Source organism: Narcine bancroftii, chromosome 1, assembly GCF_036971445.1.
Source record: "Narcine bancroftii isolate sNarBan1 chromosome 1, sNarBan1.hap1, whole genome shotgun sequence".
Lineage (NCBI taxonomy): Eukaryota > Metazoa > Chordata > Chondrichthyes > Torpediniformes > Narcinidae > Narcine > Narcine bancroftii.
The window spans coordinates 288,206,786-288,225,488 of NC_091469.1; the positions used below are offsets into that span (position 1 = coordinate 288,206,786).

General features: G+C 43.7%; 1 protein-coding gene across 3 annotated transcripts in view; it reads left to right on the forward strand.

Moving 5' to 3' along the window:
- mpped2a (metallophosphoesterase domain containing 2a) overlaps positions 1-18,703 on the forward strand; it is a 145,600-nt gene that overhangs the window by 66,530 nt on the left and 60,367 nt on the right. For all 3 annotated transcript variants that reach the window (XR_011346397.1, XR_011346399.1, XM_069902910.1), the window contains exon 4: positions 6,080-6,305. Coding sequence is in view for 1 of the 3 variants with exons in the window: in XM_069902910.1 (XP_069759011.1) it covers positions 6,080-6,305 (226 nt within the window). In the remaining 2 variants the exon portion in view is untranslated. The remainder of the gene's footprint in view (positions 1-6,079; positions 6,306-18,703) is intronic.

An 18,703-nucleotide genomic window follows, 5' to 3' on the forward strand; every position in this document is an offset into this window, starting at 1 on the left:
GGGGTGAATTTTTAAAAAAATTATATTAATGTAGAATAAGGTGATTGATGGTGAGTGGTGACTAGATGGGGCTTCTGTTTTGGTGGTGTCTGTGCCTCTACAAATGGTCTGTGTATGCAAAATGATTGAAGAGAAATGGAATATATCAGGAGTGTGAAACTAATGCAGGCGATCAACTGTGAATTAGACTCATGATGATCTGCACAAAAGGGACTTCAACTTTCTCCAATTTCTTCCGTTCCGATTACTATGTAGGAGATTAATTTTCATGACTGCGGCAGGTTTGCGATTGTGTTACCAGCCAGTAACTCAGAGGCATGGCCAATAACCTGGGGAATGTCTGCTCACTATCCCAGCATTCCAATTTTTATCTTAGTTTGCATTTTTTTGAGTTAATCTAATCGCCGGTATAATTTATGGGAAATAAATTCTGTTACGTTTATTACAGGAGCTGCCACATGGCTGTTGGTCTCCTAGAAACCAAGATTAATGTAGGGTCACTAGTTTCATTGCAATGATTACGTGGGAGTTCAAAATGGATTTGTGTCTTGTGCAAAGCTCTCTTGTGAAGGTGGGATAATTCCTATGGCCATCTCCAGATTTAATTTGCCCTTTGAGTTAAGCAAATTTTTTGTAAGCTAATACATGCGAAATAGGAGCAGGAGGGGGTCACCCAGCCCATTAAGTCTACACTCAATAAGATTGGGACTGATTAACAAAATCTCTGGAAAACTGAGGCAATGCCTGAGTGCTGGAGGAACTTAGTCGGTCGGAGAGTTGATGGTGTTACAATCGGAGATTGAACCCTCAATCAGTGAGCCGAGAAGTTTGGCGGGATGAGAGATTTGGGGATGTCGTTGGGTCTTGGATGGCTGCCCCGATATCTCTCTCTTTCCCTCCCTCCCTCCCCTGTCTCATATCACCAAGCCAAAATCAATTCTCACCTTTCCTCCAATGGATGCTGTGACACCAGCTGACTTCCTCCAGTATTTCTGTGCGTTTTTATGACAATCACAGCATCTGCAGACTTTTGGGTTTCCCTCCATTGCAGAGGAGACGAGGAAAAATAAGGTCTTGCAAAGACTTCAGTCCAACGATGCGTTGGGACCTGTCATGGGCATTGCGCTAACCATCCAGGGCACGGTTAATGCAATGCTATTACAGTGCCAGCAAACCAGGTTCAAATCCAGTGCTGTCTGTAATCTGCATGGGTTTTATCTGGGGGCTCCGGTTTCCTCCTATCATTCAAAATGTACAGGGGGTTGTAGGTTAATTGTGGTATTTGGGTGGCACAGGCTCAAGGGCCGGAAGGGCCTGTTACTGTGCTGTATGTCTAAATATAAATTTAATATTAAAAAATTTAAAATTAAATGTAATTCTTCTGCTGTCCCCCAGGACACTCGTCACACAGGGAACAGTGTCATTCCCATGGAACCCCGAATAATGCAAGAATCGTCCTACCTGGAATACTGTCCGATTTTCCAGAGTGAATCAGAGTGACCTGACTATACCTATTTCTGACTTTCACAGCAGAGGGGAGGGTAGTGAGAGTTTCTACCTCATAATACTGATAAAACAGCCTTGTGCTGAATTTCTAGCCAAGAAAATGCAGAATATCCTTTAAGCTCAGGGCTCCGGTTATTTTGAAAGAGTAATTTTTCTTCATAATGTTCCTCCTTCAAAGAATTATGAGGCAGAAATTGCAACCTCAGCATAACTGTGCTTGTGCTGTGGGACTCCGAGGTAGAGGAACTGTGCTCCTGTTTCAGAGAAATCTTTCCGAGGGCTGTTTTCCCTTGATTCGATGTGCATTGGATGAACAGAATTTTGTGTATATCTTCTGTCATAATGGCCAGCTCCCTCCAAATGATTTGATGATGTCCTTGGAAGAAACATGGGCCTGTTCTGGGAATGAGCGGTGGAAGCAGCGATGGTTATGCAGCCTCAGGCTGTAACCCCCGGCCAGTTGATCCTCTCTCAGAACTACAAAGGAGCTCTCAGCCGTCTTGTGCTCAGGCCTTTGCAGCGGAAGGATGGGCTGGCACCAGCTCAGACAGGGAAGATCTACCTCCTGAGGCATGGCTGGGAGACCGGGTGGAATCATTGGCTTGATGCTGCTCTTTTGAGCCGGTGTATTGAACCAAGAGAAGCTGGAAGAACTCAACCAATCTGTGGCGATGTCACGGGACCAGAGATGACTCAATGGGGAGGTGCAATGACATCATTAGGACCTGTGGTGATGTCATTGAAAACGGTGATGGCTCAATGGGAACTTGCAATGACATCATCAGGACATAGAACATAGAACATTGCAGGCCCTTCAGTACACCATGTTGTACTGACCTATGTAAACTTACTCCTCGACAATTTAATCCTTCCCCATCACACACCCCCATAACCCTCTACCTCGTGAGAACTGAAGCCAAATATTAATTTAGGTCATCCCCAACTTCCACTGATCTTAGCACATAAGACATACGAGCAGAAATAGGCTATTCAGCCGATCGTGTCTGCCCCACCATTTATTCATTTCCCCACTCAGCCCCACTGCCTGGCCTTCTCCCCATAACCTGACTAATCAAGAACCTGTTGATCTCTGCCATGTTCACCCCTTTATTCCCAATCACTCTCATCGTGTATTGGGAAACCAAGACCCCTGAGACCTTGCTCCCAGATGTTGGTGGTAAAGGTGCTCATATTTGCTAACTAGGTCAGAGAAATCAGGCATATGAGTAGTGACCAAGCAAATTCCTTTTTCTATCCTCCCCTCTGACAATGGGGGCAGGTTTCACAGCACCCTGCCCCATCGGTAACACAATGACCCTGTTTGGTTAGGGGTGGCGGGGCGGGGTGGGGGGGGTTGCTGGTGAGGCATCATTGAATTTGACTATGTGCCCTGACCGGCACTCAGAAGGCACTAGTGTATATTTTGACCCACTTGATTAGTATTGTTTTGTTTATGTCTTTTTGTTTTTATTTATAACATATACACAGAATCTCATGATTGGTGAGTGGCGTAACCTCCGAGGGGTAGATTGTATTGGGAAGGGTTGTGGCTGTCATGTGACTCCTGCTAAACAAGGTTTGGTTCCGCCCCACACATTAGTGCTCATCTTGCTGTTGGATCCATGTCAATTATTTGGACTGGACTCTCCATCCTGCCTGTACTTGGCCTTGGACCATTGGCTGTTGTAATTGGATTAGCCCTCCTGGCACTGATCCATTTTTGCCATGCTAACAAGCTGGGCTGAATCCTCCAGCACTAGAAAGGTGCCATGTGCTCCTTATTCTCTCTCTTGGCCAGCTTGGGACCACCCTGCTTTACTCCAGGCCTAAAAATGTGGGAGGGTTCTGAAGAAACTGTTGATAAGATGTGCACTGTTTAAAAGGGTTGGGAGTGTTCAATTAGTGTCCCTTGTAGCATAGAGTCATGCCTGCACTGAGTCAAGGGGTGGTGGAACATCATAGTGATTTTTCCTTGATCATTTTATGTACCAATTCATTTTGTGTGTGTGTTCCCCACGTTCATCATTAATTGTCCGCTATTTCCCATGGCTGCTGTAATGTCCATGTGTGTGTTGCATCAGTTACCATTTCCCACACTTGCTTTCTGTAAATAAAATCCTTCCCCATCAAAACTATGTTCAGAATCCTTGCCTTTGAGATCTACCAAACCTTTTCCCGCACTCACAACACCTCACTCATCCTTCTGTTTAAGTCAAGTTTATTGCCACCTAATTGTACATTTCCTTAATCCTGCTTGCCAAGGCATTATCAAGCCCCCTTCCAACTCCTAAGTCCTTTCTTAAGTTCATTCCTGACTACCAGATAATTGTCATCAGGACTTTTGCTTCTCTGTGCTTCCTTCTTCCTCCTGACTCTCTGACCCACTTCTCTTATCAATCTCATCCTACTGTCTTTTCTTGTCTCAGTGAGGCAAACCTTTTCTGAACCGCACACAAACAGTCCCAAAGCAACCTCCTTCTTTCTGCTGTGCATTTCCTTGAGAACATCTGCTCCCAATTTACTCTCCCAAGTTCCTGCCTAATCCCATTGTAATTAGTACTTCCCCAATTAAACACTTTTCCATTTTGCCTGCTTTTGTCCTTGACCATAATCATACTAAAGGTCTGAGAGTTGCGGTCACTGTGTTATGCTCCCCCACTGAGAGGTCTGTCACCTGACCAGGTTCATTACCCAGTCGTAGATCAATATGGCCTTTACTCTGGTTGGCTTGTCCACATACCATGTTAGGAATCCTTCTGAGACACATCTGAACCTTTTGCACTGAGGAAGTGCCAGTCAGTATTTGGCAGGTTGAAGTCACCCGTAACAACCACCTGGTTATTTTAGCACCTTTACAAAATCTACCTACTGATCTCCTCCTTAGTGTCCCAAGGACTATTTGAGGGTCCATAGAATACTCGCATTGGAAGTGATTGGTCCCTTCCTGTTGCCCATTTCCACCCACAGAATAGCTTAGCAGACGATCCCTTCACAACGACCTCTCATTTGAAAGTGTGATACTAACCGTGATTAGCATACCACTCTCCCCACCTGCACTATTTTACCTCCCTCCCTATTCCTTTTGAAACATCTAAACCAGTGGTTATCAAACTGCCCCTAAACTCACATTCAACCTTAAGTAGTCCCTATGCCATAAGTGCTCTGTGATTAGTAAGGGATTGCTAAGGGGGTATGTGGGTGGGAAGGAAAGGTTGAGAATCACTGCTCTAGACCCAATTGTTACTGAAATATTTTGCTTGAGAAAAGTTGTCATTGGCCCATTTCCTTTGGAGTTATGAAACCGTGCATATAACGAGTCAATTAGGGACGATTAAAACAGAGGTTTTCAAACTTTTTCTTTCGACCCACATACCACCACAAGCAATCCCTTACTAATCACAGAGCACTGATGGCATTACTTAAAGTGGGATGTGAGTTTGGAGGGGGGGGGGGGGGTTAGAAATTAGAAAACCACTAATTCCATTAGCTAAGCCCATTAGTGAATCCTGTCAGATAAGTCTCTTTAATGGCCACAACATCACAGAAACAGGCCCTTCAGCCCTTCTAGCCTGTGCTGAACTATTTTTCTGCCTAGTCCCATTAACCTGCACCCAGACCATATCCTTCCATACCCCTCTCATCCATGTACCTGTCTAGTTTTTATCTCACCCAACCTTGGTGAAAAATGCCTGCCTTCATTTACTATATCTATACACATCCGAAAAAAAGATTTCATCTCCCCTTTCTATGCTCCTCATTTATCTGGTGTCAATCACCTGCATTTGGATTCTCTGTGAGGGTAAGCTCCATCTCTGCCTTCCCAAACCCTTTGTAATGTTTGAAGACCTTCACTGGATCCCCTCCCTTGTTCTTCCAGACGATCTTCCTTCCTGTTCTGGTTTCATCTCTTAGCATCAGAGGAAAAAGTCTGCTTGTACTTAATCTGTCTCTACCCATCATTAGTTTGTATATTGTTCCTCTCTCAAACCTCCCCTCATTCACCTGCACTTCAGGGAGTAAAATCCTAACCTGTTTAGCCTTTCCCTGTAAAAGCACAAAGCTGGAGAAACTCAGCAGATTAAATAGTGTACTTTATATAGCAAAATTAAAGACACATAACCAATGTTTCGGGTCTGAGCCCTTCATCAAGCCTAACTCAGTTCCTCAAGTCTCAGCAACATCCTAGTAAATCTTCGCTGCACTCTGAGACAACTGTGACTTGAAATAATAACATCAGCTGTTGCTCTTCAATCAAGATAACGTAAAAATTTTGGAAACCCGATAGTTTCATCAGAATTTCTTGAAACCTGCAGATCTTGCCGAATGAACCTGTCTATTTCACATGCAGGTTTGCTCAGTTCTATGAAAATCAGCAGAAAGGCAATGCAGGAGGGTTTATGAAATAATTAGAAAGATTAATGTGCCAGATGTAACTTTTGTTGTTATTGAGACAATTTCTCTTCCAGCTCTTTCTTTATTTTTAAAACATTCCTTCTCTCGCCCTTTAAGCAATCATTGAATTTATTGAACGAAGGAAGAAGGTTGTAATTAAGTGTCTCATTTGCAATTACAGGAACTCTTCCTTATGAATATAAAATAGTCATCGCTGGGAACCATGAACTGACGTTTGATAAGGACTTCATTGCTGAACTGGTGAAGCAGGATTATTATCGCTTCCCCTCTGTGTCGAAGTTGAAGCCTGAGGATTTTGACAATGTCCAGTCGCTCCTGACCAATTGTATTTACGTGCAAGACTCGGAAGTGACTGTGAAAGGATTTCAGATCTATGGCACACCGTGGTAAGTGTCAAATCTCTGCTCTTTCTGTTGGGACTTGTCAGTGACGAGCAAGGTACGCTATGAACAGAAAATGCTGGAGAGACTCAGCAGGTTATAGGCTGAGTGAGTGGGACAAGAGGCAGAGTTAATGTTTCAAGAAAAAACTGTGATTTAAATGGTGGAAGATTACAGTGCGCTGTTGTCTAGGGAGCCCTGACAATTCTTATGCAAGAATTGCAAAATGTTGGTTTGCAGGTGCAGCAGGTGATCAAGAAAATTGTTGCCCTTTAATGATTGAGGGATTGAATTTAATAGCAGGAGGTTCTGCTTTAACTGTACAGGTTACTGGTGAGGCCATATCTGGAGAACTGTGTGCAGTTCTGGTCTCCTTACTTAAGGAAGGCTTTGGAGGCGATGCAGAGGGCTTCATGAAATCAAGTCCAGAAACATATGATTGCGATGCCTGGTCCCATACTCATTAGTGTTTGGAAGAATGGAGGGGTGGTTCTTACAGAAATATATTTAAATTATGAAAAGCATAGATAAGATAGAAGCAGAGAGGTTGATTCTACTGGCAGGTGGGACAAAGGGGTACAGCCTCAAGATTCGGGGGAGTAGATGTAAGACAGAGATGAGGAGGAACCGCTACTCTCAGAGAGTTGTGAATCTGTGGAATTCTCTGCCTAATGAAGCAGTGGAGACAGGCTTATGAAATGAATTTATGTCACAGTTTGAATAGGAAGGAATGAAGGATTATGGGGAAGAGGTGGGTACGTGATGGTGAGTCCATTGTCAGATGAGCCATGTTCTTAATGAATGGTGGTGGAGAAGGTTCGACGGGCCAGTCGGCCGACTCCTGCTCCTGTTTCTTGTGTTGTCATAAACATTAAACTCTGATTTCCAGCATCGTAACTGATTTTGATATTTACTTTATATCTAAAGAGATGGAAGACTATTGGGATAGTCAAATTCAAGGTTGACAAAAACATTGGCAGCACGGTAACATTTAGCACAAAGCTGTTACAATGCCAGCTACCTGGGTAGGAATCCGGCGCTGTTCATAAGGAGTTTGTACGTTCTTTCTCTGCCTGCTCTGGTTTCCTCCCACCCTTCAAAACGTACTGAGGGTTGTAGGTTAATTGGGTGTAATTGGGTGGCATGGGCTCGTGGACTGCAAAGGCCTGTTACTGCACTATACGTCTAAATTGAAAACATTAATTAATAAGGTTTTCATCAGTAGAAAGGTTTCTATTGCTACTGAAAAGGAAAGAAATAGTTCTGGTGATGGCAGCAATAAATGAGAGGAAACTCAACTCAGGGTCAAATGTAACCCAAGGTTTAAATCATCTGGTTCCACATCTGCAGTGACCAGAGAGGAGTTGGCATCTGTTGAGCATGTTTCGGGAAACTGTTTCAATGCCTTTGGCTTTCCTGGTATTTACTGTGAAGGCACCTCTGCTCACCCAATGCAGAACAGTCGCATTACGTTAATACTGCAAACACAAGAACTTATACATTTTAACACAGTGCAGCTCCTTTGGATTCCAAGCCAACATTAGACCATAAAATTTTGTTTTTAAATTTAGACATACAGCACGGTAAAAGACCAATTTGGCCCACGAGTTCAGCCACTCTATTTACACCCAATTAACCTACACTCCCAGCACGATTCGAATGGTGGGAGGAAACCGGATCCTAGGGAAAACCCATGCAGACATGGGTAGAATGTACAAACTCCTTAAAGACAGCACGGGATTCGAACCCTGGTCCCCATAGCTGACGCTGTAACTGCGTTGTGCTAAACGCTACGCCAACCATGCCGTATTGGAACAAAAATTTGACCCATCAATTCTGCTATTCCAACCTAAGTTTATCCATTCTCCCACTTAGCCCCATTCCCCTGTCTTTTCCTCATAACCTTTCATACCCTGAATATTCAGATACCTGCCAATCTCTGCCTTAAATACAACCACCATGTAGCAAATTCCAGAGATTCTCCAACCTCTGGCTGAAGAAATTCCTCTGCATCTATTTTAAACAGGTGCTCTTCAATTCTGAAATTGTCACCTTGACTCCCTAGCCATGGAAAACAACTTTGCCACATCTACTTTGTTCAGGCTTTTCAACATTCAAAATGTTTCAATGAGGTTTGCCCTCATTCTTCTGAACTCCAAGTCAACATAAGACTATAAAATATAGGAGCTGTCAAATCTTCTTCATATGCTGATCACTTCATTCCAGGAATCATTCCTCAGAATCTTCTCTGAACCTTCTCAAATGCCAGCCCATCCTTTTTTAAATAATGAGCCCAGAACTGTACCCCATACACTGTGAAACACCAATGCTTTATAAAGTCTCAACATCACATCACATCCCTGCTCTTATATTCCGTGGGATATGGGATAACATGGGAGCACCTTCACTAAGCAGTCCACAGTGGTTCAAGAAGCCAGCTAATCATCACCTGGCCAGGTACCTATTTATGGAGGTGCATGAATACTGAACATGCCAGCGACGTGCTCTTCAAGCGAATGTGAAAAGGAAGATCAGAGCTGGATCTTGATTTGGGGTGTGTTGGAGAGGTTCTGGTAATAATGGTGGGTGTTGTCCCTGTACAGTGTGGGAATATTACTGAAGGATTGTACTTTGAAAAGGAGTGAGAGTTTGGGAATCGATCATTGTCTCCCCATGAGCCAAAGATCTGGTATGAATAATGTGAAGTGAATTAACCTTTCTGAGAAGCTTTTTCAAATGCTTGCAGGCTGAAAGTTCAAGTGATATGAGCTTACATATATTCATATGCCACTCCTTCACTGCCCATTTTAAACTCATTTAATTTGTCACCTTTGCTAAACTAGGAGAGGGGTTGAAAGATAAATGTTTGTTTGCAACAAATTAATTACTGTCTCAGAGTGGAAGAAGGAGACAGAATTTATAATCAAGAAAATGAAGTTCCTTAGAAACCAGGATTGCAGACTATTAAATTTATTGGGGAGGATACAGCAACGTTATGTAGTTGGACAGGAACACCAGCTTGTAAAAGAATACAGGATGGTGCTCGGATCTCCTGCTGTTACTATGTCTACTAGGGATGTATCAAAGGGTTCTGTTGCACTGTTGTAAACTTTGTCAAGAGGTGGTCAAATTGCACTGGGGGTCTGGACATGGAGAGTGGGTGAGCAGACAAAAGAAGTTGCTTATGGCAGGGAAGGTTTTGGAGTGGAGGCAGCAGTTTCCCAGCTGGATAGTTCCCCTCACCCCGTTCCCTGCTCTGGTTGAGAGGGAGCTTCTGGATGAATGGAAGCAGCAGATTGCAGTGCCTCAGGCCAATAGTGTTAAACATAGGTAGAAGTCAAAAATGGTGAGACACAGAGAGACCGTGAAGCCTGGAAGCCGGTCACTGCCAGCAGCTTTCTGCACATTTGGGGGAAGAAACAAGGGGCCAATGAGTCCCATGGTTGAGACTTAACCTGGAAACAACTTGGCGTCAGCAAAGGAGTGCTTAACAGCACTGTGGTCCCCAGTCTGATGGAGAAATGTTTCCATTTCCATGTAGTTGATCTGCCATCTACCTCTGTAGTCCTTTCTTCTCACTGTGTCCTGTTTGTAATCACCTGAATATTCACCAAATGCATCGGATTCCAGTCCTGTTTTAAAATTCTCTGCCTTCCTTCTCTCCCTGTCCTGCCCATCCCTGTCTCAATCTCCTGCGGAATCTCTTCACCAAATTCAGAGCTGTTTCAGGTCCCTGCCTTATCTCACCAATGTCGGCAGCCCAGCTGTACACAAAGGCACTGGAGAAACTCAGCAGGTCACTCAGCATCACAGGAAGTAAAGGGTAACCAACATTTTGGGACTGGACCCTTCGTCAGGTACTGGCAAAAACAGGTGGACGGCTGAATTTAAAAGATGGGGGGAGGTGGGAGGAGAAGAGGATGAGGGGAAGGGGAGGAGCACAGGCTAACAGGTGGGTACAGGTAGGATAGAAGAGTAAAAAGCTGAGAAGAGATGGGGAGAGGATGGCTCTCTGATAGGAGAGGGAAGGGGTGGGGAGCTGGGGAAAGGAGGCTGAGGGATTGAGAGAGACATGGAGGAGAGTTTAACAGAAACAGGAGAAGTTGATGTTAATACCATCTGGTTGGGGAGAGCCCAGTCTCTCCCTCTATTTTCCTGTCCATTACATTGCCCACCCTGGGAAAATGACTGATCATACATGCCCCTCATGATTTTGTTCAACCTCTGTACGGTTTCCCCTCAGCCCCCTACACTGCAGGGGAAACAGACCCAGCTGAGACAGTCTCTCTTTATAATTCAAGGTATCCTGTCCCCGTAACATCTCTTCTTCTATGGATCTTAAAACAGTAAAGAAGTATAAATATCATGATCAGGGATGAAGTTCCAATTGAGTGAAACACAAAAGTCCGTAGTTGCTGTAATTGCAGTAAAAACACAGAAATGCTGGAGGAACTCAGCCAGTCTCGCATCGTCCAGAGGAGGTAAAAATATATTGCCGGTTTCAGGCCTGAGTCCTTCTTCAAGTTCCAAATGACTTAATTGTGCATTGATCAAGTCTGTGCTAACTGACAAGGCAATCCTATTCCCTTCTAATTTTCTCTGTGCCCTGTTCTCCCAGCATTCAAAATTCTGCACCACTAATCCATGAGTTGAAATATTGGAATACCATGTTCATTTTTGTCACCATTACAGGGAGGATGTGGAAACTATGGAGAGTGTGACCAGGAGATTTGCCAGTATGTTGCCTGAATTGAAGAACGTTTTATGAGGAAAGGTTAACAGAGCTATGGGTTTGGAGCGAAGAAGGATGAGAGGTGATTTAATAGAGGTCTACAAGATTATGCAAGATAGCCAGCATCTTTATCCTGGGGTGAAACTAGCAAATACAAGAGGACATCTGTGCCTGGAACACATTACCAGGGGTGGTGGTGGAGGCTGGTACCATAGACATTTAAAAGACTCTTAGACTGGCACATGGATGTAAAAAAAATAGGTTAATGATGTGAGGTAAGGAAGGATTAGATTGTTGAGTAGGTTTAGAAAGATTGGCTGAGGAGCAGCTTCTTCCCACGGGGAGTGAGAATGCTGAATGATCAAAGGAACTATTCACACTAACCATCCGAGACTCATATTCATGAACAAAATTTTTTTATTTATTTGTTTGTTCAGATGAAATACTTGTCCTGCATATGTATTATTTGTCTGTATGTGTATTATGTCTGAATGTGTGTCTGCGTGCTTTGCACCGAGGACCAGAGAATGTCGTTTCAAGTTGTACTTGTACAATCAGATGACAATAAATTTGATTTGATCTGACACAACATTGGGGGCCAAATGACCTGTACTCTGCTGTAATGTTCTATGTTCCTTGTTCTAAATCATATGAGGGCAATTGGGGAGGATTTAACTTCAAGTAATTGGATAAATTTGGAACATAAAACAAGAAACTATCAGTGTCAGTAATGGTAACCATGAAACCACTGGATTGTTGTTAAAAACCTTTTCCATTGCTCAAGTCCTCACTGAGCCTTGGTCTACTTGTGTCTCCACACCCACTAACAAGGTTGACTCCAATCTGACTTCCCAGTCTGTGGCCATGAACGAAGGGAATGAACGTTGGTGCCGTCCACCAACCTTGAAGGAACAAAAAGAAAAAAAGGATTGTTCTTGAGCAGAAGCCAAAAGGTTTTCAATCAGGATCAGTCAAACAAAAAGCGACCTCCGAAGTTATGATGATAAACATATCTGAGCCAAACTGCTTTTGGCCCTTGCTCCAATTCTTTCCGAGTTGATCTCAGTCTAATGCAACACGGGTGTTGGGTTACATAATTGCACTGGCTGACAACCTTCACTGAACCAAATAGTAATTGCCTGTCTGACTGAATACACCAGAACTTGACATATTGAGGTCAGAGGATAGGGCAACCTCTGCCAGAGTACATTTTCAGCCTGGAGATGAATGGGAAGTGTAAGCTTCCACAAACACGCACTCTTATCTGGGCTTGCATCAAACTTATGAATCATTTTGCTTCCATTATGGTGAGATTAAGGTAAAGGGGGGGAGCAGTGGGCCCCTGGAACGGGTCTGCCTGTGGTATTAGTAGAATCAGATATGATGGTAACATTTAAGGGGATTCTCTGCTCGTGAATATGAAGGAGCTGGAGAGATATAGATCAGATGAGAGCAACAGAGTTTTAGCTGGAATTGGACATTGTGTTTGCTGCCGACTCGTGGGCAAATCTGTACATTAACCAGCAATATTTTGGTTGTCATTTTAATTACCAAAGGGTTCTTCAGGCTCAATATTCACAAACTAACAGGTCCTCTCATGGAGTTGTTCAATCCGCCATTTTAATGCAAGCATTGACCTATGTTAAAATGGCAGAGGAGAGCATAGGCACACGAGACTTCTTGCATGGAAGCTTTAGAGAGAGGGCGCAAAGGGAGATTTACCAGGATGTTGTTTGCATTGGAGAAAATGTCCTCAGAGGAACGTATGAGTGAGCTGGGGCTTTTCTCTTTGGAGTGACAAAGGATGAGAGGTGACTATGAAGGGCTTAGATAGGGTGGACAGGTGGTACCTTTTTACCAGGGCGGCAATTGCAAACACCAGATGACATCTGTTTAAGGTGAGTGGAGGAACTGCTTAGGTGAGACATCAGACATAGGTTTTTTTTACACAGTGGTGGGTGCCTGGAATGCATTGCTGAAGGTGGTGATGGTTCAATAAGGACATCAAAAGATTCTTGGATGGGCAAATGGGTGTCAGAAAAATAGAGGGTTGTGTAAGAAGGAAGGGCAAGGTTAATGTGAAGTATTGGTTGACACAACGATGTGGGCTGAAAGGCCTGTCCTGTTCTGCGCTGGTCAATATTTTATGATCTACAACTGTCTGCTATATTCGCATGAGGCCCTTCCTACAGGAGCAGAGGCAGCCAATTCTAAGATAGATAAGATCGCAAACCTCCCTCCCTCCTTTAACCTCTGCTGGGATCTCCAAACTCCCTCCCTCAACCTCTCCTGGGATCTCCAACCTCTCTCCCTCAACCTCTCCTGGGTTCTCCAACCTCCCTCCCTCAACCTCTGTTGGGATCTCCAACCCCCCTCTCCCTCAACCTCTCCTGAGATCTCCAACCTCCCTCCCTCAATCTATCCTGGGATCTCCAACCTCCCTCCCTCAACCTCTGTTGGGATCTCCAACCCCCCTCTCCCTCAACCTCTCCTGAGATCTCCAGCCTCCCTCCCTCAACCTATCCTGGGGACTCCAACCTCCCTCAAACTTTCCTGAGGTCTTGAAACTCCCTCTTAACCTCCTGGGGTCTCCAACCTCCCTCTTGGATACAGAGACCGGAGAGCAGGTGCTTGAAGGTTTGATCAGATCCATAATTGTAAGCAGAAGTGAGTCAACTACCTGTTACTTGCCAACCTGATTGATTCTTATTATTTAAAGAACATACATTTTAAAGGTTATTAAGTGTAACTACTGGCAGCTCTGAAAGAACCACACATTATTTTCATCTAATTGATGACGTGGAGTGCTGAGCAACAAGTTTTTGCTGAGCGTGAACTAACAGAGAAGGCATTGGAAGGTGAAGGGTTTAATGTAAGTTTTGATTCTGGGTCTGAGGCTAATTTTACAGGGGTCCTGTTGGACCTTGAGCTGTTTGTCAAGCCCCCGCCAGCCCCCTCCCTCTCACCCCTACCCAAAACTGGAACTGCCCTGTTCTACAGCCCTCCTGCTCTCCTGGTGAACACTGCGCCCCCCCCCCCCACCCCCGTGTCCACAGAGGTGAAATTGCCCTGCCCGCACACTATATGCCCTGCATGTCCTGATCACCTGTCAGCCCTCAGAGAGTCACAGCCCGCCAAGTCTGTGGCAGCAATCAAGAAATATACAAGATTATGTGGGGCTTAGATGGGGTGGACAGCCAGCTCCTTTATCCTGGGGTGACAGTAACAAACAGCAGATGACATCTGTTTAAGGTGAGAGGAGAGGGTAAATCTTTTTTTGCACAGAGGGCAGTGGGTGCCTGGGCTAGTGGTGGAGGCTGGTACAGTAGGGACATTTAAAAGACTCTATGATAGGCACATGGATGGAAGAAAAATAGAGGGTTGAGGATGTGAGGAAAGGAAAAATGAATGGTTGTGGAATAGGTTTACATAGTGGTCCAGTGAGATTGCACTTAGAATATTGTGTCACCTCATTGCAGGAAGGATGTGGAAGCCATGGAGAGAGTGCTGAGATTTACCAGGATGTTGCTTGGATTGGAGAACATCTCTTATGAGACAAAATTAGCAGAGCTGGGGCTTTTCTCTTTGGAGCAAAAAAGGATGAAAGGTGACTTAATAGAGCTCTACAAGGTTATGGAAGGCAAAATAAGAGAGACAAACAACATCTTTTTTCCCAGTGTGGGAGTAGCAAACATCAGAGGACATCTGTACAAAGTGAAGGGAGGAAAGTTTAGGGGAGATGTCAGGGGTGTTTTTTTTTTTTATAGAGAGTTGTGGGTTCCTGGAATGCCATGCCAGGGTAGTGGTGGAGGCTGAAACAATAAGGGCATTTAAGATACTATTAGACAGGCACATGGATGTAGAGTATTATGGGTTTGACATAGAGAAAATTAGATTGTTGTGGAATAGGTTTGCATAGATCAGCAGGACATCCTGGGCTGAAGGGCCTTTACCATGCTGGAATATTCTATAAGAACCCACTCTGTACAAATCCCATTTTATTCCATCTGCACTCCCACCCATTCTCCTCCCCCCCCCTAGAAATTCCTCCACTCATTCCCAATTTATGGCCATTTACCCCACCAACCTGCAGGTTTCTTGAGATGTGCGGAGGGGGCTGTAGGTAAAATTGGGGTATTTGGGAAGCACAGCCAGAAGGGCCCTACTACCGTGCTATATGTCTAAATTAATATTAAATTGATCCCCGAAACAACCCACATGCAAACTCCATGCAGGTGACACCAGAGGTTAAATTTCAACCTGGTTCACCAGAGCAGCGAGGAAATGGCTCGACTGTCTGCGACCTGTGGTAATTGACCTACGCTGGCCCTGCAACCCAGCATGGCCTTGAGGTGAGACCTCATCCCTGCATTCAGTCTGTCCTCCATCAGCTGCACTGGTCCTGATCTCATTGCTTTAAGGTGCTCCTTAAAACTTGGTGACCAACCTTTTGCTCACCAGCTTCAAATGACACTGGCAGAAGTACCTTGGGGAATATCTCAATATAACGAAGGTGCTATGCTAAACTAAGGTATCATTGTTGAAGGCACACAATGCTCCTTTACTTCTTGCGGGAAATGGCTACTTGACTAGATGCCAGCCTCTTGATGTGTGTCAGGAGCTCCAGTTACACAGGGCATTTGGCCTTTTATGAAACACTGTGCTGGAGCTTTCAGTGTTTGTCACAGAGCAGCCTAGTTTGGCCTTTCCTCTGCCCAGCCCAGTTTGTTTGATGTGATGCACAACTTGACTTGTGTCAACTGGAAGCGAGGAAGTTCATGTTCATTATCATCTGACTACACATACAACCAGGCAAAATAGTGTTTCTGTGTACGGTGCACACATGCACGAACACATGTAAACGCTTTCACACACACACACACACACACACACACACACACACACACACACACACACACACACACACACACACACACACACACACACACACACACACACACATGCATGCAGATACACTCATAACAGGTTTGTGTTAATCTTTTAAGTTAAAATCTTTAATTATTAAACGTACATTTCTTAGTAATGTAAGTTTTAGAGTTAAAATATTTCTAGTGAGGGAATTGTGGGCTGGATAAAGGGTTACACACAGGTCATAGCACATTTCCAAATACACCATCACTAAGAGAGTGAGTTCATTTTTGGAATCGATGAATTGAAGTGTTCTTAATTGAAACTCAAGAACAATGAAGTGCTTGCTTTTTTAAAACTGAAGTATTCAAGTACTTAAGAAGTGCTGAAGGAGACCATCTGTTTAAACAAAAACAGGTTTTTGCATGTGGTCATCAGACTTCCTGGAAGGCTCTTGAACAGAGATGAGGTCAGAGGTTATTATGGATATGGAGTGGTTTTGAAGAAAGGCTGGAGGTTTTGCAGAAATGAAATTAAAACTAACGTGATGCCACGTAACATACTGAAGGTAGAGAGACATTTTGAATCAGAGGACTGAAGAAACTTGATATCTGGGAAAGATAGGATTGCAGCAAGAATCTCTGGAGAGAGAGGGAGTTGCTGCTCTGTATTGTATCAACCTTATCATAGGAGATACACAACGTAAGTTGCTTTTAAATAAGTAAGACCACTTTCAACTGCATTTTTAAGAAGAGAGGCATCCTTATTTATGCCCGGAAGATGGTCACTCCTGTTTAAGAAATAACTCATTGGGAAGATCCCAGTTCCGCCACCTTTAACAAGAAAGGGGGAAACTTGTGAAAACACTTGATGAATATCTCTTTGAAAGACAGACTATCAAGAGACTTGTGAGTTTAAAGAGATCTGAAGATAAAGTGCTTCATAATTACTTCTGACCACAATTTTAAAAAGACCCTGAAGTTCAACAAGAAGTTTGAAACTGGACTTTAAAATCGACTTTTAAATCAAGTTTAAACTGAAATAGTTTTGGACTTAACACACACATTTGTGCATCGTGGGGTTAAATCTAGAGTTAAGTTTAGAGACATAAGTAAGTAAATAAATAAAGAAGTAAGAAATGTTATGTTTAATACAAACTGTTATTTTGAATTTACCATTGGTGAATTTATCATTGTTAGTACTAATAAGGTTTGTTAGTTTGTAACATTTGTACAGATGAGCTCGCACACGTACACATACATGGGCACGCACACATATACAATACACAGCACATAATAATTACATGTACATAAAGGATATAATTTAAAATAAATCTACACCAATATTTTGGGATGATTTACTCAGTTACAGGACACTATTCATCAATCTCTCAGCCTGTAGGAAGAAACTGTTTCCCAAGCTGGCAGTCCTGATTTTGATGCCCTTCTACCTCTTTTCTGATGGTAAAAGGTCCAAGATAGTGTGTGCTAGTTGGAAAGGGTCTTCAATCATTCTGTGAGCCCCATTCAAGTAACGTTCCTGGTGAATGGCGTTAATAGGGGAAAGGGACACCCAGTGATCTCAGGTGCTTGGATGATCCTCTGAATTGACTTCATTGCTTTGCAGCTAAGGGCATTTTATTTAATCACCTGCCACTCTGTCTCACCACCAAAGCCACCTGGCATGGGAATATGCCCTGCAAGCCACGGAGTCCATGCCAACTATCAACCATTTGCACTCATCCCATTTTATTCTGCCCACATTTCTATCACTTCTCTCTCACTTCACCAACTACCTGCACACTGGGGCAATCTACAGTGGCCAATTAACCTGCCAACCAGGGGACACACGTGATTGCAAATGTTGCAAGCTGGAGCAAAACAATCTGCTGGAGGAACAATAGAACATTAAAGCACAGAAAACAGACCCTTCAGCCCTTCTAGTTTCTGCTGAACTATTATTCTGCTTACTCTCACGGACCTGCACCCAGTCCATAGCCTTCCATACCTTTCCCATCCATGTACCTGTCCAAATTCTTCATTACTTTAGCTGGCAGCTAGTTCCACATTCCCACCACTGTCTGTATGAAAATAAATCCCCCTAATATTCCACCTAAACTGTTCCCCTTTCACCATTAACTAGTATCTTCTGCTTTGTATCTTACCTAAACTCAGTGGAAAAAGCCTACTTGCATCTATCAAATCTCCGCTCATTCTTCTATGGTCCAGAGAATAAAGTTTAACTTGTTTAACCTTTCCCTGTAACTCAGTTCCTGAAGTCTGTGCAACATCTTAGTAAATCTTCTCTGCATTCTTTCAATCTTATTTATATCCTTCCTGTAGTTAGGTAACTAAAACTGCACACAATACTCTACATTTGGCCTCACCAATGACTTATACAACTTGTCATAACATCCCAACTCCTATATTCAATACTTGGATTTATATATCCCAATGGGTAGCATAATTGGTGTAGTATTTAGCACAACACTCTTACAGCACCAACGATCAGACCAGGGTTTGAATCCCACATCTCCATAAAGAGTTTGTATATTCTCCCTGTGTCTGCATGGGTTTCCTCCGTGGGCTCCCACCATTGACAATGTACTGGGGGGTTGTGGGTCAATTGGGAGTAATTGGGCAGCACAGTCTCATGGGCCTGTTACCGTGCTATATGTCTAAAAAAAATGACAAAATCTCTCTTTACAACTCTATTTCTATCTACCTGTGATGCCACTTTCAGGGAACGAAGCATCTACATTCCCAGATCCCTCATTCCACCGCACTCCTCAGTACCCTACTTT